The 21,135-nt window shown below is 36.5% G+C and overlaps 3 protein-coding genes across 6 annotated transcripts; all 3 read left to right on the top strand.

Moving 5' to 3' along the window:
* Positions 1-40: 40 nt before the first annotated feature.
* On the top strand, positions 41-6,262 carry LOC148188055 (uncharacterized). Its single transcript, XM_088085198.1, has 5 exons — positions 41-140; positions 642-862; positions 4,659-4,845; positions 4,945-5,077; positions 6,247-6,262. The coding sequence occupies exons 1-3, from the start codon at positions 131-133 to the stop codon at positions 4,776-4,778; spliced, it is 351 nt and encodes a 116-aa protein (XP_087941324.1). The 5' UTR covers positions 41-130; the 3' UTR covers positions 4,779-4,845; positions 4,945-5,077; positions 6,247-6,262.
* Positions 6,174-13,319, top strand: LOC121951426 (complement factor H-like). Of its 2 annotated transcripts, XM_042497748.2 has the most exons (12): positions 6,174-6,323; positions 6,411-6,602; positions 8,148-8,324; positions 8,484-8,675; positions 9,672-9,698; positions 9,805-9,903; positions 10,137-10,235; positions 10,777-10,833; positions 11,413-11,574; positions 11,676-11,837; positions 12,853-12,878; positions 13,042-13,319. In XM_042497748.2, exons 1-12 carry the CDS (start codon positions 6,266-6,268, stop codon positions 13,066-13,068), a joined length of 1,278 nt encoding a protein of 425 aa, XP_042353682.2. In that variant the 5' UTR covers positions 6,174-6,265; the 3' UTR covers positions 13,069-13,319. The 2 variants fall into 2 exon arrangements, with proteins under 2 accessions (XP_042353682.2, XP_042353683.2); XM_042497749.2 differs by lacking the exon at positions 9,672-9,698 and having other exon boundaries at positions 6,247-6,323.
* Positions 13,320-14,821: 1,502 nt separating this feature from the next.
* On the top strand, positions 14,822-20,971 carry LOC121951425 (complement factor H-related protein 1-like). 3 transcript variants are annotated; one of them, XM_042497746.2, is made up of 14 exons: positions 14,822-14,963; positions 15,067-15,258; positions 15,665-15,844; positions 15,986-16,177; positions 16,300-16,356; positions 16,587-16,748; positions 16,840-17,001; positions 17,648-17,734; positions 17,836-17,894; positions 18,311-18,409; positions 18,598-18,661; positions 19,916-20,077; positions 20,544-20,569; positions 20,732-20,971. In XM_042497746.2, exons 1-14 carry the CDS (start codon positions 14,903-14,905, stop codon positions 20,756-20,758), a joined length of 1,530 nt encoding a protein of 509 aa, XP_042353680.2. In that variant the 5' UTR covers positions 14,822-14,902; the 3' UTR covers positions 20,759-20,971. The 3 variants fall into 3 exon arrangements, with proteins under 3 accessions (XP_042353680.2, XP_042353681.2, XP_087941323.1); XM_042497747.2 differs by having other exon boundaries at positions 17,648-17,728; XM_088085197.1 differs by lacking the exons at positions 20,544-20,569; positions 20,732-20,971 and adding an exon at positions 19,661-19,776 and having other exon boundaries at positions 19,916-20,070.
* Positions 20,972-21,135: the final 164 nt, after the last annotated feature.

Below are 21,135 nucleotides of genomic sequence, written 5' to 3' on the forward strand. Positions count from 1 at the left end.
GTATATCAGATTCTTTTCTCCTGTAGTTTCATGTTGGTTTTATTTGGTCATAAAGAATTGTTACATCCAAAGGCGACTTGACGGAGAGGAGTCCCGTCTTTAGGAGACAGGAAACAAGACTGCGTTACCAATGGGGCAAGGTTGGTTGTTTTTCGTTAACTTTGTTGTAAATTTGGGAATTTGCACCACTGAATTACAACATTAGCTAGTTCCAGAAATGATGCACAATACCGTGGACTTGCCGTTAATACATTCATATTGAAATGATTTGTTGAATCAAATATGAACCAAGCTTCTGTTATTGAATTTGCTATTTCTTGCCAAAATGTCTTCAGAAACATATTTTAGCTTACAAGATTGTTTAACAGCCGGTAACAACAGATAAACTTGAATAATGTCACCCACCAACAAAAGCATCTATTGGTGCAGTGCAGTGTGGTCCATTACTGGTAGTTTTGAAGAAATTTGTATCTCTCTACTGTATAGATAGTTCCCTTTGATGATAAGACCACCTTTCCAGCAAGGAAATACTTTTTTTTAAATCTTCTGCAATGTAGCGTAGCACTCAGATGTTTATCTCAAGGTTGTTCTGAGTTTCACAGAATGTGTTTGCAACCTGATTCACTTTGGTGATTTGACAGGAAGCTGCTGTTGTGGTTGCTCTCTGAGGAGGACGCATCGTTGCCATGGCCCTCCGCTTATCATGCTCCAGTCAGAGGTGTCAGTATTAACAGCAACTGCCTCAGAGGGCGAGCCCCCACCACCACCACCCCCGCCGGCCTTCACTCCATCTGCTGCTTCACAGTGCCAAGCAGGCAGCCACGTCAGCCAGTGGTCTCAGACTCACATCACATGGCTCGAGGTACCATCACACTTCTGAAAAATTGACTGTCTTTGCATCCGTTTGCCTCTGTGTGTGTTATGACAGTGTAGAGTGTATCGCACACTCATAGGAAGAAATATTAACCTCATGAACCACAGTTTTTGGTGGCCTACAGCCAGAGCTATTCTGTTGCTCAGAGATTAGGGAAGAAACAATGCATTTCAAGCCTTAAAAATAACCCTAAACTTTTCAGTTAACTTTGGCTGACAGCTTCCTACTGTAAGGACGAGATGAACTTTTGATGTATAAACTTCTGCTGCAGCGAGGCAAACACTCTATCATGTTTCTTTCTCTTGTCTTTGACAGTAAATGCAGGCTAGCTGCAAGGCTTCTGTAGCAAATCCTGACTGGGTCTCCTGGTGTTCAAACCCCAGCAATTATTCTCCAGCTGTATTTGCAGATGAAGTCTGTAGGGGATGTTTCCTAAATGAAGAGCAATGAGCACTTCATCAGCGCTGCTCAGTCCACACAGTGGGTGTTTAAGTAGCTGCTTTCAAGGCTTAAACAGGCAGAAATATCAAATATGAAGAGTCTGGAGGTAATTTGCACAAATTAAAAGGCAGAAAATAAAATTAAAGACCCATCTCAAGATCTCATGATTCTTGTTTTCCTGAGCTCCACCAAGCATTAATTTCATTATGTCATCAAGGTCATTTTTCCATTCACTTGTATTAAAGTCTCTTTATTATTTCTTTCTTCAACTCGCTTGTTTTCACTTCACTGCATTTGAATTGGATGGTTTGTGTACATGTGAGGAGAAATGTAGGACGAAGGAAGGTGTAGTGTAGCGAGATGCATGAGGAACAGAAAGAGAAAAACCTGACAAATGAGTTTCCTTATCAATCGGCAAGGGCAGGACAAAATTGGAAGGGCAGATAGTGGCGAGACAAATCAATACAGACCTCTAGAGGCTGCGGGACTCGCACACAGAAGCGGACAAATTGCATGAAGACCTCCCTTCTCTTTAAAAACATCCCACCCTTCAACTCTGCCTCACTTCTTGAAGTTGCCCTCAGCAAAGATACAGTACTGTTTGTGGGTCATTAGTTGGATTTTTCTGTTTTTTTGGGGGATTTTTTATGTTAATGTCCAGCGAGACACTGGAAGTTAAACTGACAAATGATGTCAAGCACTCCCTAGCAGTGCCAGTACCATAAGATGTAAATGCACAATAATGAAAGTAACCTAGCTGAAAAAACATGCTTAAAAAAACCCCAAAAAACTGAAACAGATGAAATTATCAGAAACAACTTAATTCACTTGAGCTCTCAAAGGTGAGTGTTGTCCCCTGAAGTGCCTGTGGAGGCCCCTACATGTACAGAAACAACCCTATTAAAGGGCAAGTCCAGTGTTTTACAACCTTGATGGAGATGTTTCCCTTTTTATATTTTTATTTTTGTTTATTTATTTATTTTCTGTGAAAGTATATAGGAATATAATAGGAATAACAGTTGAAACTGTTAAATTTAGGATTAATTTCAATCAAACCAGACTTGGTGATTGTTGCATCAGTAGAAAGACAAACCAAGCAGGTTTTTGTGAGGTTTTTTTTTTTTTTTTTGTATCTGTCAATTTTGAATGAAGTTTGTTTTATGATGATAAAAATAACGTTTATTTATAAGGTGTGATTCTCAGATTGTTGTCAGACACTTAAAATGACAATCTGAGCCCGTCAGTGACAAAAACAAGCACATTTAGTGGATGCACGCTGATGGTGCAAACATTCCCTGAGTAGTTACATTGCAGCCCTTTTCAATGCTGCGGCAGTCTCACTCACTTTTGGACCAATTTAAAAAATTGTCCTTCCCATCAGCCACTTTTAGACACAAAAATAAGGGAAAATAAGGAACAGGTTGAAAACTTAAGAATTTACTCTTAAACACATTCCATCCACGGTGTTGTTCTGTTTTACCCATCAGGGCTACCATACAACAATTTCCAGTGTATGCATTTTACATTCACTAATCAGAAACCGTTTTTGGCCTCAGCTGTTTAATATATGTGTCCCCTGAGCACTGCTGCTGTAGTTTCAGTATGAAGCGATAGTATCTCTGCAGCTTTGCAAGTTCAAAAGTGTTAAAATGTGGCTCAGATAAAGACGTGTCTTGTTTTTTGTTTTTTTTTAAATAAAAAAAAAATCCCCACAGGCTAAAGATTCATGTGAGGAAGGTAAGAATCAAATATAATTATTTTGTTTTTCTTTTTATGCCTGCATAAGAGAAGCTTTGCCTTGAGAAATGGCTTATCAAAAGGGAAGAAGAATGGGAGTATTAGAAAACACATTTGTGTGCACATTTCCATTAAAATTAATTTTAGTGCAAACCCTTCAAACAACTAAGCATAAGGCAAATTTCTTGATATGCACAATAAATGCATATCAACTTAGAAATGTAATTCTCATTAATTCTGCAGTCTGATTAAAATGCTTCTTTAAAACAAAGACAACTGTATTTTTTTTAGCTAGTTTAAGTATACAGAAAATGAATGAAGTTAAAGAACTGAGCACTTACTGTAACCTGCTCTGCCACTAGCCCATACATTTGCAGATGCATTACACTATACCTTTAATATTAGTGTCCTTGTATGCATTGTTTATATGTAGACGTAAATAAATTGTTAACAGTTACTGTAATGTTTAATTCTACATTCTGATTGAAAGGCACCTTTAAATCATAGAAAATGAAACAGATATTATAGAAGTGATCACTTACTGTAGATCATCTGCGTGCTGATGATGCTTGTGTTCACTTGACCCAGAGAGAAGAAGCTTTCTTAAACCATGTGTGGTGGCAGTGATGCATTCAGACTCTCGGCCTCTTTAAAAACAGTCTTACTAAATGTGTATTTGAAATACTGAATATCTAAACTAAATGCTGTATAAAGCCTCTATATATAATGTTTTTGTTGCTTTTTTAGATTTCCCTTATCATTTTGAAAAAAAAAAAAAGAATGCTTGTTGCATTTATACACAATAAAATAATGGAGGTAGCCACTGTGATGTCACCAACTGGTTTATTGACTCCTATTTGAAGTCTCAAGTTACACATTTTGGCATTCGCCATTTTTGATTTTTGGAGCCAGATGTGACCATATTCGGGCGAAAGGCCCCTAAATGTGCGTAACTTTAAGCCTTAATAAAATGTAAATGGATGAGTTTGTCATGAATAATGAAGTTGCATTTAGAGACTAAAACCATTATTTTGTACCAGTCTGTAAACATGTCTGTAAAGTTAGGCATGTAAACGTGGAGGTCCGTGTGGATTCATTCTGTTTTGAGCCAACCTCAAGAGGTCATTTGATGAACAGCAGTTTTTGGCACTTCATCGTTGGTTTCATTTTTTTGCCCCTGAGGTTGCCACTTGAAAGAAATTTCTCTTCGATGTTTACATTTCTTTTTAAAGCCTTTACGTGTCTTTTTTTTCTTTTTTGTTTGTAAAAAAAAGTGTCCCTAACTGTTCTGGAGAAAAAAGAAACATAACTAGTTGCACTGCACTTAAGTTATCTTTAAAATACACACTATGTAACAAACTATGTAATACTCAAAGTTAAATTTGGCTATAAAATAGAAAATACAAATTTCTACTAAAATGATTTATACAACATAAAAGTTGTAAAAGCAGCATACTTTAGGAAGTCTAAGTTTGTCTTTTCCCATGAAGACAAATTACTCAGTATTGGTAGAAAATACCCCCCATTTTCACAAACTTTTACAACAATTTGAGCAGTTTTGTAAGCAGTTTTGAGATACTGCATGTCCCTATTTCCCCTCTGCTAGAACTATAAAAGGCCTGAGAGCTGTTGGTCACAGCACGCTGCTCTGACACGCTGTGTGATGATGACTGGAGGATGTGATGCAGAGCACGTGAGGGTCCAGCAGATGGCGATCACAGACTGACGTGGAGCTCAGAGACAGACAGCACCATGACCTCATAGTCATCAGTAACAACATAGGCTAAGTGACTGTAATACACTACAACATGACTCCTTGTCTGTTTCTGCTTTATAGTCAAATGTTTTTTGGGTTTATTCTTTGTTTTGTTTTTGTCTTTTGTCTTTTACAGAATTGCCCGCCCTTACAGCAGTCCGACCTTCATCCTGACTGTGTTTGTTATTTCACAACGCTGACTTCTGATCGCAGCAGTCCGGGAAATCATTTTGAAATGTTGACTCTACACAAATAAATCACTATTGCAGGTGCTGCTCTGTGCAAACAAACATAGAAGAAACACTGCAGAAAGCTTCAACATTTGCTGGAATGCAAACTTCACAATGTACTTAGTTTCTGAATGCAAATTACATGACAATTTTTGTAAAAAATAAGTAGCATCATCCATTGGATTACAAAAGAAGAAATTGTTATCTAATCTGAAAGACTGAAAATGTTGCACCTTTGTAAAAAAGAAAAAAAAAGGATGCAGCCCCAAAAATTTGAGTTCCACTAATTAATAGACTGCTGATGTTTGAACCGTCCGTCTTGACTCGACACTACCTTTCTAAGAAACCACATATGTCAGACGCACTAATAGAGCATTGTTATCATAAACAAAAAAGTTTCATAATTTTAAAATTATCTGTTAGAGATGTAATAAAAAATAATTAAGTAATTCATATTAATGTAACCATAAGCTAAATGATTTTTTTCGTGTCTTTTCTGATTACAGTTACTTATTTTTTGTAGCCTGATTATGAAATCTTGATTACATGTAATCTATTACTACCCAACCCTGCTTAAATATCACAAACGTAAAATCTACAGAATTATGTAAACGTAAATCGCCATATGTACAAAATCATTGTTGATCTTTAATTTCGTTTCTTCTTAAACCACGTTTAAGGAGAAATGACGAATAAATCTACCTTGTACCTTGAAAGCAACAGCTATCCCAACGTTGACTTTGTGATCAGACAAAAGTGTTGATGAAATCACAATATGGAGACATCTTTTTTTCATAATTAAGATAAAAACATATTAATGAGGTTAATATAGATAGATATTACTTGGTGTTTGTGTCGTAACTCTGACTTACGATCACAACATTATGAGAAAACATTTGGAATTAGTCATATTACGAGACATAAAAAAACAGGCGGTGTTTATTTAATTGAATCTTTTTAGAAACGAGCAAAGTGTTATTCCATGCTGTGTATTTCAAATGTATCTCTGACACCAGTTTGCAGAGTATTTGTGATGTAAATGTCTGTCGCATGTTGTCGGCGTATTGGCGTCAGTTCCACAGTGAGATGTCACAGTCACAGTGAGACAGTGTTTACTCCACATTTCTTAACTTTTGGGGGAAATGCCCTGGACAATTATTAACTGGTTCAGATGTTAACTGAGCTCTTTTCTCTGCTGTGTCTTTTAGTATTTTAATTCCTGACAAAATGTGCTTGAGAAACCTCGGTTTTGTTTTTCTGGTTTGGTTTCCAGGAGTGCTGCAGGGTAAGAGCAATTAATTCTTTCCATATGATTTTAATTTGTTGTTTTTGAGAAGTGTCTCTCTATGATGCTCTCTGCTGTCTGTTTCAGCACAAGATGAAGCTCAGCCCTGTAGTGCTCCCAATGTGATCGGTGGTTATTTGGTCCCCAAACAAGAAGCTTACTCTCATGAAGCAGATCTCACTTACGGCTGTGATGACGGATTTAAACCAGTAGTGGAGGGTTGGTGGGCAACAAGTACATGTCAAAATGGCACATGGTCTCCTGAACCACAGTGTATAGGTAAGTGTTTTAAAATCACGAGTCGCTAAAAGCCCGCAGGAGTATTTTTCAGCGTGAAGTGTGTGTCACCATTTTTGTTTTTTCAATTTTTTATTTACCCTCTAAAAACTTTAAGACTTGCTTAATTCAGTTTTTCAAATACTTAAAAAAGGCTAAGTCGACCCTCTGTTGCTGAATGACACTTTAGGATACAACAGAACATTTCTTTATTATACTGTTCAATGTTGAGCCTAACAAAATGTATATGAACGATGGAAATTGTTAAATCTTTTGAGTGTATGAAGCATCCAAATCATCCCGTGACACTGTAAAATGAAAATTCCTCCTGTTTTGCGTTTACTGAAATATTAACAGCACGGCCAAAAGTAATGTCACAGGGCCCTGATATAACTCTGTACATCACTTCATAAAGGTGCTAAAAATAGACTTATGGGGGATTTCTAGTTACTCAAGGCTAAGTGTCTGCAACATTTACTATTAAGAGAGCCATTTTTGGTCCCCAAAACATAAAGTCTGTCTGAAGATCTAAAATATACTTGATTTTTATAATGAAGCTTATTAAATCTACAATAGTCTCAACATTACTAATAGGTCTAAATGAGTATTAAATATGTTTTACCACAAGGTGGCTACAGTGTTGTGGACTATTAAAGATTATTTGTTGATTAAATTTTGCAGTGTAAGGAAGTGCAAGCATGCTTATCTGTCCAGGCACTATTATGTTCTTTATTTTAATTTGAGACTTTTCCTATTTTGGATTTGGAATCTACAGCCAGCCATGCTAGGGAGACTCAAGACCTTTCACCACTATTGAGGGTCAGCAAAATTTATAGGAAATGTGCATGGCTGGTGACTTGTGATGCACATTTTAGTTGAACAAATGTCAAAAAAAAAAATAAATCACTGTATAGGCTAAACTTTTACAAATCACTTTAGGCCTTTACAAATAACAGTTAAAATGTAAAAAGAATGACTGTTATTCATTTCCCAATACATTTTCGTCTAAGCCACAGGAAGCCCCATGAGAGGGACTCCAGAGCCACAGGTTGCCTCCACCTGCTCTCAGCCTGTTTCACTGAGCTGTAACAAACAGTGGTACCCCCAAGGGGGACATGGCCTCCCTGATACAATCGCTGAACCTGTGGTTTTTAAGATAGCAGCAACCTCAGACGTCCATTGGTACCAACAATGTCATGCTAGTTTGTCGGGAAGAGGGTTTTAATTAAAACTCCAAAGTTGTTGTTAAGGTTAACAAGAGAACAACAGGCATGGTGATCTTCAGAGGGGTCCCTTGAACTCTCACCTCAAGACATCTGGATGAAAATGGGCTCTATGACAACCCATGAGTCTCCCCTAAACTTATCAAATGCGGAATAATCATTCTGGAATAATAATATAGCAAGTCCAGCATATAGCAAGATATTTGTTGCAATAATACATCCTTGGACATAATGTCAATGCAAATAATGGCATTCTAAAAATAGCAGTATGGATACAAACTGTCACCATGTTAAAAATGTGTTTTTGTTTCTCTTTCCCCCTCAGATGAAAAAGCCTGCATGCCACCAGATATACCCAATGCAAAATACACACAAAATGCTTGGTATAAGGATGGACTAAAGATTAGGGTAACATGTGACAACGGATATGAACCCAAGGACCACAGTCATATCACAGCCACATGTGTAAATGGGACGTGGTCCTCTGTTCCGGTCTGTGAGAGTAAGTCTTTCCTGTTTTGTACGAGCAAGCTTTAAAAATAATATCATGCGCACTTCTTACATTTGAATTCTCATCAGCTACACCAATCGAGCAAAACAAGTAGCCTCTCATCTGAGTTCCTGTAATTCTTTTTCATGACAAATATGCTCATTTTTACAGAACGTGTTGATGCATGTAGTGAGCCCCCTAAAATCCCCCATGCAGTCATCATTCATCAGGAATACGAGGAGGTCTTTCCTGACGGTACAACACTGCAGTATGAATGTGAAAAGGGATATACTGTAGAGGGAGTAGACACCAAAAGCACCATCATTTGCATTTTTGGAAGCTGGACTGAAAGCCTAACGTGCAGTAAGTGCTGAGAAATGCAGTGAGTGATAGTTGTTTTTGCTTTCTTTTCTGAATGGACCATTGAATTCTAATGTAATCTACTGTAAATGTAAATGGACCGACTGGTTAGGACACAGACTCCTGTGACAATGAGTCTTACTCTCAGTCATTAAGCGTTATATCATATCGGTAGCCGTCAAGTGCATAATTAAGACCTTTAACAGACTTCTCCTCAGCAGGAGATGGAGCAAACCACACACAGAGTTTTAGAATAACTCATGCTAGCTAACAACAGCTGCTAAAATCTGCTAGCTAGAACAATAAAATTACAGTATTTGACAAATACGAAATGATTTTGGTTGTCAAATTTGCCACAGCTGTTATTGTAAACTCCATTGTGTCCAGTGAGACAGTGACGGGATTAGGACTGTTGTTGAGATTCACTATGAGCTACCTTTTCGATTTAGTAAATTACATGTGCAGTCTTTACCACCAGTTATTGTTGTATTATGTTCCAATCCTTCTTACAGTTTGAAGAGTTCATTGCAACAGAAGTTATTTTCCTTTTTCTAGAAAAAAATCTCATCCCCGAAAACCTGTGGAAACTCTATGATCGACCCTGGGATAATGTACTCCCAAATGTTAGCAATGTACATTTCCCTCTATCTAAAAACAGACATCTTACCAAAATATGTATTATTATTATTATTAGTAGTAGTAGTAGTAGTAGTAGTAGTAGTAGTAGTAGTAGTAGTAGTAGTAGTAGTAGTAGTAGTAGTAGTAGTAGTATTTAATTAAATTTATTTAGTAAATTAAATACAATAATTATTGAATATATGGAACATGTACACCAGGACAATTAAGAATAAAGAACTATGTCTATTTAAAGCCTGTTTCAAATAAAAATGATGCTTATTGCTGTTGGTAAATTTGAGAATTTACGATATACCCATTATATCAAATATCTCTCTCTACAGTATGCTGTTTGTATAATAATAATAATATTTTTCCACTTAGGCAAACAAATTGGACCAGAAGGTGGAGGTAGGGTATTGATCTGTATTGAATATGAATGAGTAAATCCTCAAATCTAAACTAAATATGTATATACGGTACAGTATGTATAATGTCTTTTCTTATTTCCTCTTAGGCAGCAGACCAGGTACTGGACAAGGAGGCTCCACAATGGGAGGAGCAGGCGGGGGCGACACTACATCTGTTGCAAGTGGGAAACAACCCCAAGGTGGAGGTGGGTAACTGATCTGTTTTAAATACACATCTGCACATCCTTCCACCCATTTTCAATTTTCAGTTCTGATGTCCATCCAAACCGAAGCGCTACAGTTGCACCCTGAGAATCCTGTTCATGAATTTCACAAACAGAACTGATGACAAGTGTTTTAAATATGAATGATTAAATCCATTGATATCATCTCTCCATAAAACATCTATATATTTAAAGCACTTCCCCTTTCCACTTAGACACCAGACCAGATACTGGACATGACGGCTCCACAGTGGGCAGAGAAGGGGGGGGGCAAACTACAACAACTGGCAGTGGGACACAACCTGCAGGTGGAGGTAAGTTATTGACTGAAAGTTAAATTTACAATCTTTAATTTTCAAAAAAGAAAAAGGGAAAATTGTTTAGACATTACGCCGAATCAGAATCAGAGAGTCTTCTGTTTGTGTGTGTGTGTGTGTGTGTGTGTGTGTGTGTGTGTGTGTGTTTATTTATTTCTCAGTCTCTTTTTTTAAGCTACAAAGTATTCAGAGAACTTATGCAATGCATCAAAACATTTAAAAAACAGGACAAAACTGTACTGATACTGTACACATATTTCCTATATGTTCTGGTTGTATTCTAACAAAGAGACCTCTTAGAAATGAATTTGTATGATCATTATAACCTTGCTAAAATAAGTTTAAGGTGGCCTTAGACATCTTAAATGTTAGAGTAATTGGAGTTTGTCAGTTTATTATAAGTAGTTTATGGGTCTATAATTATTTGCCCATGATAATAACAAGATGTGCAATGTCACAAAAAGTGCATAGAAAGGTCTTTGAACCCAACACCTCGGGGGTTTGAGTTGGTCCAATCTTGCTGCTCTGTGTCTCACAGGATCGTCAACCACCTCTGCCTCAAATGAGAGAGACAGCAGACCTTTGGTGACATCGGGTAAATCATTCTGATTCCCTGTTCCTCCTCTTATGTCACATGAACCAGACATAGTTTAACTTTTTTTTAATACTTCCTTCCTTGCTGAGCAGTTACTGTCATTAAAAAATAACAGTAGACTTTATAATGGATTTTATTTCTGAGAAAGCTGAATTTATAGCCATTGGCTACTAAAAAGAAATCTGTATTTATTTAACACAGCCTCACTGAGTGGTTTTGGGATAGCTTGGGTTGAAGCTTTTGCCTATTGCTGCAGAGACCTGATTTTCAATTACAATATGACCTTTAGGCTGCCCCTTCACTGAAGAAAACATCATGGGGTGCGTGGTGCCCGTCCACGAGATAAAATGTAATGTGTTGCCTTTTCAGTGGAGAAAAAGTGATGACGTGCTCTCAAATGTGCCCCTTCAGTTATAAAACTGGAGCCCCACTGTATGCAGCTGGTGCCCTTCTCAGCTTTTTCTGCCACTGCCATCAACTATAATTAGCAGTGTTTTATTACAATTGGTTATGTTTTTTCTGACGTGATTAATATTTCATTGAAATATATGACAATGTTAAATCATCTTTTTATTTCAGTTAACCACTGCGGAGCTCACCCAAAAGTTCCACACGGTGATGTTGTGCAAAAGAATCAAATGTATCTGAAATACCAGTGCAGTGCCTTTTACAAACTCACTGGTCCAGACACTGTGGTGTGTTACAGTGATGGCAGCTGGTCAGAACTGCCAATCTGCAAAGGTATAAACAAGCCAATACTCACAATTTTCATTTTAAACGGCTTTTTAAGATGTTGCCCAAATAATTCTACATACTTTTTTCTGTCTGTTAATTTTGTGCAGAGGCATTCTGTGTCATAGATCCTGCTCAGTATCGTGTGAATGGTGTTCAGCTGTCTGGAGTTGAATATATAAAGGAAGGAGAGAACAAGTATATTCCATGTATTTGGCACAATACCAGCAGCCATGTTAAGTGTACTGATGGAATACTACATTATACACAGTGTAAGTATATAAGTAAGAGCTTTACATTTTAGTTTTCACCATGCTTTAAGGTTCAGTATTTTATTGTGAGATAACATATATGAATTTGAACTTTACAGGATCAGATTCACTATAAGTCAGATAATTTGAGTAAGAATGAAAAGCCTGTCATAATATTTATGTCTTTGCATGATTTTTGCAAATTTCAGGTCATCTCCACATGGTTTAATGCACTTATTGTAAACTGACTGGATAAAAGCATTAGCTTAATTAAAGTAATGTAAATACACAGAAATGAGCCACACTATTGCACTCTGTCACTTCATTAGGATGAACATGACCACTGTAATTTATTTTGACTCCATTACTCCCGATCCAGCCTGCAGCAAAATTTCGCCAGAAGCCAAAGTTGTTGTACTGGTTCATTGTAGACCAACACTCTGTCAGACACCCTGCGATCAACAGGCAGTGCTGAAGATGCCCCACATGCAAATATATAATAGCTAGCTTAGCACCTTAGCACAGCCTGACACGGCTCCATATGTCTGACTGGACAGTTGCTTTTTTTCAGTGTGTTTCTGATATTTGTTTTATTTGAAACTGCACTAACGCCAAACTATGCCAACTTTATAAAGTCTCCGTATGCACTCCTCGAGCCAGCTTCTTCACTGCTCCTGTATGTCTGGTAGATTTTCCCAGTGCCACTTTCATGCAGAACATAAATGACGTCATCACACCACAGTAGAGCTGCTTCAAAGCTGTTCAGCTCTCTCTGTTTTCTCTGCAAAATCTGTGGCCAACAGGTCCAAAAAGGCAAGGATTATAACTAGTGAAATACCTAAAAACACCTGTAAAAATCAAATTGTGATGGAATGTGCTGACAGCAGATAAAATGATAGAAAAACACAAGTGTTGTCCTTTAAGAACAGAAGCGATATTTCTGTGAAGGTTCAGCCATCAGACCTCAGTAACAACACTTTGTGTGAATTAAACTACTGAAATATTCACTGCTGCTCTGTGATTGTATTATTTTTAGGTTGTTGGAATTCTGACCTTCAGCGGGTAAGTGTTCTTCTCGGATTTTTTTCCCAACAAATTACATTATTATTCAGTTGCTTTGGATGTTCAGTGTTAGAAAGTATTATATTTGAACTTTATATTTAATCATTTTTACATGAAATAATAAACTGTTAACTTCATTGTCTTTTGTTTGTCTTGTAATCAGGGAGCTTGCTGGTATTACACAGCATGAGAATCACTGCTGGAACAACAACGAAAGCCAAGTTGGATACTTTTGTACTTTCTCCACCAGAAAACAACAACACCCAAAAAAAAATGATGTCACATTTGATTTAAAGTTTTGATTATTCTGATTGAAAATTCATACATGCAATGTTGGAGCTGATTGTTGTTCAAGAGTCAGCTTGTATCTTTTTGTGACTAATACTTTAAATAAAAATAAAGTTCATGTAGCAGCTGGGAAAATGTTACCCACCATATAAATCTCATCAGTGATCTTTATATTATTTTATCTACAAATTGTGTAGCACAGTCTTTTGACTAAATATGGCTATATATATCAGTAAAAATGAGTTGTTCTTATGTTTAAGAAGATTAATTGTTCAGGTTTAGTAAATATAACAGTAACAGACCTTAATGACTTCACCAAAAAAAGTCTTTGCTCCGAGCATCTCTGAGAGTGTGTCAAGCTGTCATTTTATAGTGAAACAGACATTAGAGAGTAACAACAAACATGTGATTTTAGATATTCTGATAATCCTGAAGTAGTGGCGACCTCAATAGATAAATAACTAAATCAGACAAAAGACTGACCTCAGATCGCAGCAGTCTGGGAAGCAACTGTTAAATTTGATTTTAAATCAAACAGACTTTTGTAGAGAAAGTTATATAACAATTGATCAGAGGCTATCTGGTTGTTCTGGACAAATGAATCATGTCCTTCCCTTAAATAAATGTGCAGGTTTAGTTTATTGGCATTCTCAAAATAATTAACAAATGTTAATTTAATCCAGTATATACGAAAAATGCTGCTTCTCCTGGAGTTTCAAAATGTGAGAGTAAATGAACAGTATTACTGAGGTCAAGAGATAGTACTGACCACAAAACAATAAAATAATGTTTGTTAGGAGCCTCGTTTAAAAAAAGGTGCTTTTGCAAAAGTGACCTATCTGAATCTGGAGTGATCCAAATATTTTCCTTCTCACAACAACAACAACAACAACAACAACAACAACAACAACATGCATTCTGTATGAATTAAAAGAGAAAGGAAGACCCTTCTGGTGGATGAAGTACCTGAAAGCCATTGTTGAGTAAAAGTACAGCTATTGCACCAAAAAATTATTTTGGTAGAAGTTAAAGTGACCTATTATAATATTACATACATATAATATAATATTATTATAGTAAAGGTCTTAAAGTATCCAATATTAACTGTATTTGGTGTCTAAAGTAATTCTAGGCTGTTAAATGTACTAAAGTATCAAAAGTATTTAATTTGATATTAAATGTACTCAAGACTTGAAACTAAAAGTACAAGTAAATGCTGTAAATTTAAAAAAAAAACAAGCGGTCAGAATTTTTAGTAGCATACATCTTTTTTTACAACTTTTGTTATGGAAAATAATCCAGTTTTGTTTCCTTCCCTCCTGATCGATCCTTTGTTTGTCTGTCCCTTTCTTGCTGATTTTGTAGTAAGTAACAAAGACTCTTGGGGAAAAGTAGTGGAGTAAAAGTATACATTATATTCAGGAAAAGTAGTGGAGTAAAAGTGAAAGTTGATAGAAACATAAAAACACAAGTAAAGCAAAGATACTCCCATGAAATACTTTAGTATTGCAACAAAGTATTATTACTTTGTTACATTACACCGCTGCTTTTCAGTATGTGTTTTCTCCATTCCTGTAGATGTGTCTGTGGGTATGAAACCAATTTGGTCGTCTTTCTTTTGGCTCCAGAGTGTTTACTCCACAAACATTTTTTAGGTACGTCCCTCAATAATGATTAACTGCTTCTGATCTGGACTCAGCTCACAGCTCCACTTTGTTGGTTTCATTCCTAATAAAATGTGCATCAGACGTCTTAGAATTGCTCTTCTTCTAACTGTGTTTCCTGGAGCGCCACATGGTGAGAATATTGAATACTTTTACAAACAACCATTTGAATCGGTCCAAAAAAACAAATGCAGTTTACTGTAGAGTGATCTTGCTTATTTTTGTTTCTCTTGTAGCGCAAAGTGCTGCACAGTCGTGTCATGCTCCCAAACTGGATGGTGGTTTCTTTTCCCCAAAGCAAGAGACTTATTCTGACGGAGCAAAGCTGACCTACGCCTGTGATGAAGGACTTAAACCAACAGTGAAGGGTTGGTGGGCAACAAGCACATGCCAAAATGGAAAATGGTCTCATAAACCACAATGTATAGGTAAGTGTTCCTAAATATTTCTTCTTTTACTCTTGGTTGCACTGTCCTTTGATTTTCAGTGTCAGTCTGTCAGTCCACTACTTTGGTCCTGACTGAAACATTCAACAACTATTGCCATGAAAGTTTGTGCAGATATTCATGTTCTCCTGAGGAAGAATTAATTGTAGAACTTTACCATTTAATTTGTTGAATAATTTGGTTAAAAACTAAATATCTGCAAAACTCATCATATTGTCATTAGCTGAGTGCTAATTTTTGGACAATATTTTAAGTGGACCATTACCTTTATAAGGGAGTCTTTAAAATTACAGTCACTCCTTGAAGATGATTTTCATGCATATAAGGGTATTTCAAAAAGAGATAAACAGAGTCACCACGATATAAATTTGTTTTTGTTTCCCCTCAGATCAAAACGACTGCTTCCCACCAGATTTACCCAACGCAAAATACAAAGAAAACCCAAGTGGCTGGTATAGGAACGGACATAGAATTAGGATAACATGTGATAATGGATATGAACCTAAAAGCCGGCATGTCATAGCCACATGTGTCCGTGGAACATGGCGCAGTGTACCGATCTGTGAGAGTAAGTTCTGCACAAACATGCAAAGTAACAAATACACATTGATCTTATGTTTGAATTCTCACCAGCTACAACAAACTAACAAACCAAGTAACCATTAATCTTACTCCTTTAACATTTCTTTTTGATGTGCTCATTTTACAGAACATGTTGATGCATGTGGTGAGCCCCCTAAAATCCCCCATGCAGTCATCATACAACAGGAATACCAGGAGGTTTTTGCTCCAGATTCAGAAGTGCAGTTTGAATGTGAAGGTGGATATACTGTAGAGGGAACAGACACCAAAAACAGCATCATGTGCATTTTTGGAAACTGGACTGAGGGCCCAACGTGCAGTAAGTAGACAATGTGCTCAGATATGCAGCACTAAAGACACTTTTTATGATTACCGGGTACTGGACAAAGTGATACTAACTGGTGTGTCTTCTGTTTTCTTTATCTGCTCTGTATCAAACAGTATCCTCCAGCACCTCTGGCTCAAAGGAGAGAGACAGTACAACTCTAATTACAACAGGTAAATCATTCAGATTCATTGCTGCTCTCATATCATATTTATTAGACTCAGTTCATGTATGTACTCAGTGGGAATCCCCAATTACTTGTGGCAAAATGCTGTCTCTAAACTGTATGTGATGGTGATTTCTTGATGTCACAGTAGGTTGTGCTGTTGCTGCTGTGATCACCATTTTGTTGAGATTGGATGACAATATTAAATAATCTCTTTTACTTTTGTTTTTATTTCAGTTGACAACTGTGGAGCATATCCAGTCGTTTCAAATGGTGATGTTGTGGAAAAGGATCAAAATTTTTTGAAATATCAATGTAATGCCTTTTACAAACTCGCCGGTTCAGACACTGTGGCGTGTTACAGTGATGGCAGTTGGTCACAACTACCCATCTGCAAAGGTATAAATGACTGAATATCAATATTTTAATTCCAAAAGTCTGCCATAGGTTTTACCCCAATAATTCTGTGTCTTTCTGTCAATTTGCGCAGAGGCATTCTGTGTCCTCGATCCTGCTGAACACGATGAAGCCAGTTTTAGACTATCTGGAGTTGAATACCTAAAGGACGGCGAGGAGAAGGATATTCCGTGTATCCAGCAAGATCACAGTAGCCGTGTTCAGTGCACAAACGGAAAACTATTTTATAACAAGTGTAAGTATAAGTAAGTTGTCAATATATAAATTTGCCATGCTGTTTTTTATATTAGAATTTTTGATGAATTGCTTATGCAACTGTATATGAAAATACATTTTCCAGGATCTGAAATAATTGTCATCCATATCATTATGTAGTTTTCCTGTCCCACAGAAAGAATCAAAACCAACCATGTAAATATCGATGTGCCACTGTTGGAGTATTTTACACATATATACTACCATATTAAAATTCATACGACTCATAACAGTGACCATTCTGATCATTTTCAAGTTTCACCTTCTGGTGTCTTTTCAGAAAGGTGAAAGCTGATGTGAAATCTTGTCAAATAGAGGTCTGTGATGGGCCCTTGCCACAAAAAAAGTCACTGCTCTACCCCCCAAAATCTATTTATAAAAATCCCTGACATAACCTGGAATACTACGACTTGAATTATGAGCCAAAGTTCATGGTCACAATCTAAAAATCTGTTAACTATACATTTCCGATGGAGGAAATGAAGAATAAAGGCCTGTGTCCAGTCAAAGCCTGTTTTACAAAATAATTTGGTCCTTATTGCTGGTAAATTCATGGATATGGGTATTTTCATTTTATCAAATTCTCTTTCACAATGTTTACATAGTAATGATAATGTTTTGACCAGGTGCTGAAAAGGCGGGTTCTGCAGAGGTAGAAACTGCTGCAGGAAACGCAACATCCACTGAGAATGGGGCACAAACTGAAGGTGGAGGTCGTTTATTAATCATTGATGATATATAAATGAGAAAATATTGATCTCTAATCCCTCTATAGATTACAGATGTCTGATGTCTTTTATTTTTTCCACTGAAGCTGTGCACGTGGGGGACAGATTACAGCTACTGCCAGAGTGGCTAAGCCAGTGGATGAAGGTAGGTTTGATTTGTATGAGATATGAATGAAGAATATAATATATTAAATTTTAAATAAGAATCAAATTTCCTATTGCCAGGAAAACATTTTCAAATTTTAGAAAGTACAATCATTATGGAAAAATGTTCAGACATTCTTAAAGAATTGCAAAAAACAACATCTCAGTGCCATACTAACTTGTGTGTCCACGGTATCGTCCAGGGTGTGCTTACAGCTCCCGATTGGATGATAAATAGACTTAACCTCAAATCACAACATGTAAATCCTTTTATTCATGTTTCATTTTACTTAATATAATAAACACAACCTGGAGGTGGAGATATGTTATCGATCTGTCTAAAATATGAATGAATAATCAAATCCATTGATCTAATCCTTTAATACAATATGTATATTTTTTCTCATTTCCACTTAGGTAGCAGAGCAGATACTGGGCACAGAGGCTCCACAATCAGAGAAGCAGGCGGGGGACACACTACATCAACTGGCAGTGGGACACAACCTGCAGGTGGAGGTAAGTTAGTGACCTTTATATAACAGATTGAAAGTTAAATTTACCTTACAATTTTCAGTCTTTGATTTTAAAACAGCCTTTATGGGAAATGTGTTTGGGTGTTAATCAGATATAAATGGATGCCAAAGAACATCCAAGATACACTGTATGGAGTGTCTTCTTTTGTATATACCTTACCTGCTCTGTAGCCCACAGGCTCGTCGAACACCTCTGGCTCAAATGAAAGCGACAGTAAACCTCTAATCACATCAGGTAAACCATTCTGATTCATAGCTCCTTTTACATCACATGTATCAGACCTGGTTTATGTATTTACCTGGTTTTCCTAAATCCTTCTTCCTTTGCTGAGCAGTTACTGTTATTAAAAAATAACAATAAGCTTAATAAAAAAAAATATTTGTAGAATACCTTTTACACAGGGTGTGTAAAAACAGGCAAATTAGAGCAAGGGTAAATATTAGGAAACAAAAACCAAGGAATGACATGTATAACAAACAAAAAAGGCAGCACATAGCAAGAACTGGTAGAAATAATACAACGTGTGAGGTTTAAAACCAAGAAAGACACGTGAAGAACAGGATAAATAAAAGAAAAGTAATAGTTAAAGGTAATGCTGAACTTTTCTATTGTTTAACAGAGCTTGCACCTTCTATGGTCTTTGGGAGAAAATTTGATCATATTGGTGCATATCTAAAAAAAAAATTTAAAAAAGCTGAGCTGCCAACTGTGTGGAATTTTTTTATAAAAAACAAAACAAAAGATAAACAAACAGCAGACAAATTGGTGCACAGCTAAAAAAGTTGGTAAGGATAATGTCCTCCCGACTGCCACACACCTTTTGTCCTCTGGGGTCATTCTGACCCCGCCCTGTTTTCACACTTATTTAAAGCATATTGTATAAATTGTTAATCAATTCTGTGTTACACTTTGAGTCTTTCTTCAGTCCCACCCATTACCACACATTTTTCCCTTCGTTTTGGAATTTAGGGCCAATAGACATTTTTTGATGCCAAAAGATTTCATTTGGGGTCAGAATGTCAACAAGGACAACATGAGGGTTAAAACGACAAGGAATTTGTAAAAAAGCAGAGTTTATAACTATTCAGAGAAATCTGTATGGGTTCAGTACTGCCTTACTGTATGGTTTGGGGAACAGCATATCACAATAGGTTGTTCTATTGCTACGGTAATCACAACTTTCTTTTTAGATACTGTGATAAAGACACTATACATAACTTTTTTTTTTTTCAGTTGACCACTGCGGAGCTTACCCAAAAGTTCCACATGGTGATGTTGTGCAAAACCATCGAATGTATCTGAAATACCAGTGCAGTGCCTTTTACACACACACTGGTCCAGACACTGTGGTGTGTTACAGTGATGGCAGCTGGTCAGAACTGCCAATCTGCAAACAAGCCAATACCGATAATTTTCATTTTAAACGGCTTTTTAAGATGTTGCCCAAATAATTCTACATACTTTTTTCTGTCTGTTAATTTTGTGCAGAGACATTCTGTGTCATAGATCCTGTTCAGTATCGTGTGCATCGTGTTCGGTTGTCTGGAGTTGAATATATAAAGGAAGGAGAGAACAAGCATATTCGATGTATTTGGCACGATTACAGCAGCCATGTCAAGTGTACTAATGGAATACTACATTATACACAGTGTAAGTATATAAGTAAGAGCTTTACATTTTAGTTTTCACCATGCTTTAAGTTTCAGCATTTTATTGTGAGATAACATATATGAATTTGAACTTTACAGGATCAGATTCACTATAAGTCAGATCATTTGAGTAAGAATGAAAAGCCTGGCATAATATTTATGTCTTTGTATGATTTTTGCAATTTTCAGGTCATATCCACATGGATTAATGCACTTATTGTAAACTGTCTGGATAAAAGCATTAGCTTAATTAAAGTAATACGAGTAAATACAAGTATATTAGCCACACTATTGCACTGGGTCACTTCATTAAGATGGATTTATTGACAGCAGATAAAAAGTGTTGTCCTTTAAGAACAGAGGCGATATTTCTGTGAAGGTTCAGCCATCAGACCTCAGTAACAACAGTTTGTGTGAATTAAACTACTGAAATATTCACTGCTGCTCTGTGATTGTATTATTTTTAGGTTGTCAGCGTTATGACCATCTGCGGGTAAGTGTTCTTCTCAGATTTTTTTTCCAACAAATTACATTATTATTCAGTTGCTTTGTGTGTTCAGTGTTTTAAGTATTTTATTTGAACTTTATATTTAATCAATTTTGCATGAAATGATATGCTGTTAACTTCATTGTCTTTTGTTTGTCTCGCAATCAGGGAGTTTGCAGGTATTACACAGTATGAGAATCACTGCTGGAACAACAACAAAAGCCAAGTTGGATACTTTTGTACTTTCTCCACCGGAAAACAACACCCCCAAAAAAATGATGTCACATTTGATTTAACGTTTTCTTGTTACTGACTGTTGTTCAACAGTCAGCTTTAATCTTTTTGTGACTAATACTTTAAATAAAAATAAAGTTCATGTAGTTGCTGGAAAAATGTTCACCATAAAAATCCTAAAAATCTATAGGTCATAAAGCCCACCCCTCCATGTTCGTGAATGGGACATAGGCCAAAATAAAAACTGAAAGTACACGCCAAATAATTTTTTCCCATAGATGGTTCTGTCACTAAAGATAGTTCTCTTCACCCATGATGTTTGTTGAAGAGGTTGTTTT

Source organism: Plectropomus leopardus, chromosome 12 (genome assembly GCF_026936395.1).
Source record: "Plectropomus leopardus strain MGB_pleo_1.0 chromosome 12, ASM2693639v1, whole genome shotgun sequence".
Classification (NCBI taxonomy): Eukaryota; Metazoa; Chordata; class Actinopteri; order Perciformes; family Serranidae; genus Plectropomus; species Plectropomus leopardus.

What these genes read in the sequence shown, in the direction of transcription:
- LOC148188055 (XM_088085198.1), top strand. An exon ending in CTCACATCACATGGCTCGAG is followed by an intron (nt 863 to 4,658) that starts GTACCATCACAC and finishes CCCCTCTGCTAG; the next exon opens with AACTATAAAAGGCCTGAGAG.
- LOC121951426 (XM_042497748.2), top strand. Translation starts at nt 6,266, where the DNA reads ATGTGCTTGAGAAACCTCGGTTTTGTTTTTCTGGTTTGGTTTCCAGGA. An exon ending in AATTGGACCAGAAGGTGGAG is followed by an intron (nt 9,699 to 9,804) that starts GTAGGGTATTGA and finishes ATTTCCTCTTAG; the next exon opens with GCAGCAGACCAGGTACTGGA. An exon ending in GGAATTCTGACCTTCAGCGG is followed by an intron (nt 12,879 to 13,041) that starts GTAAGTGTTCTT and finishes TCTTGTAATCAG; the next exon opens with GGAGCTTGCTGGTATTACAC.
- LOC121951425 (XM_042497746.2), top strand. Translation starts at nt 14,903, where the DNA reads ATGTGCATCAGACGTCTTAGAATTGCTCTTCTTCTAACTGTGTTTCCT. An exon ending in GACTGAGGGCCCAACGTGCA is followed by an intron (nt 16,178 to 16,299) that starts GTAAGTAGACAA and finishes TGTATCAAACAG; the next exon opens with TATCCTCCAGCACCTCTGGC. An exon ending in TAAACCTCTAATCACATCAG is followed by an intron (nt 18,662 to 19,915) that starts GTAAACCATTCT and finishes AATTTTGTGCAG; the next exon opens with AGACATTCTGTGTCATAGAT.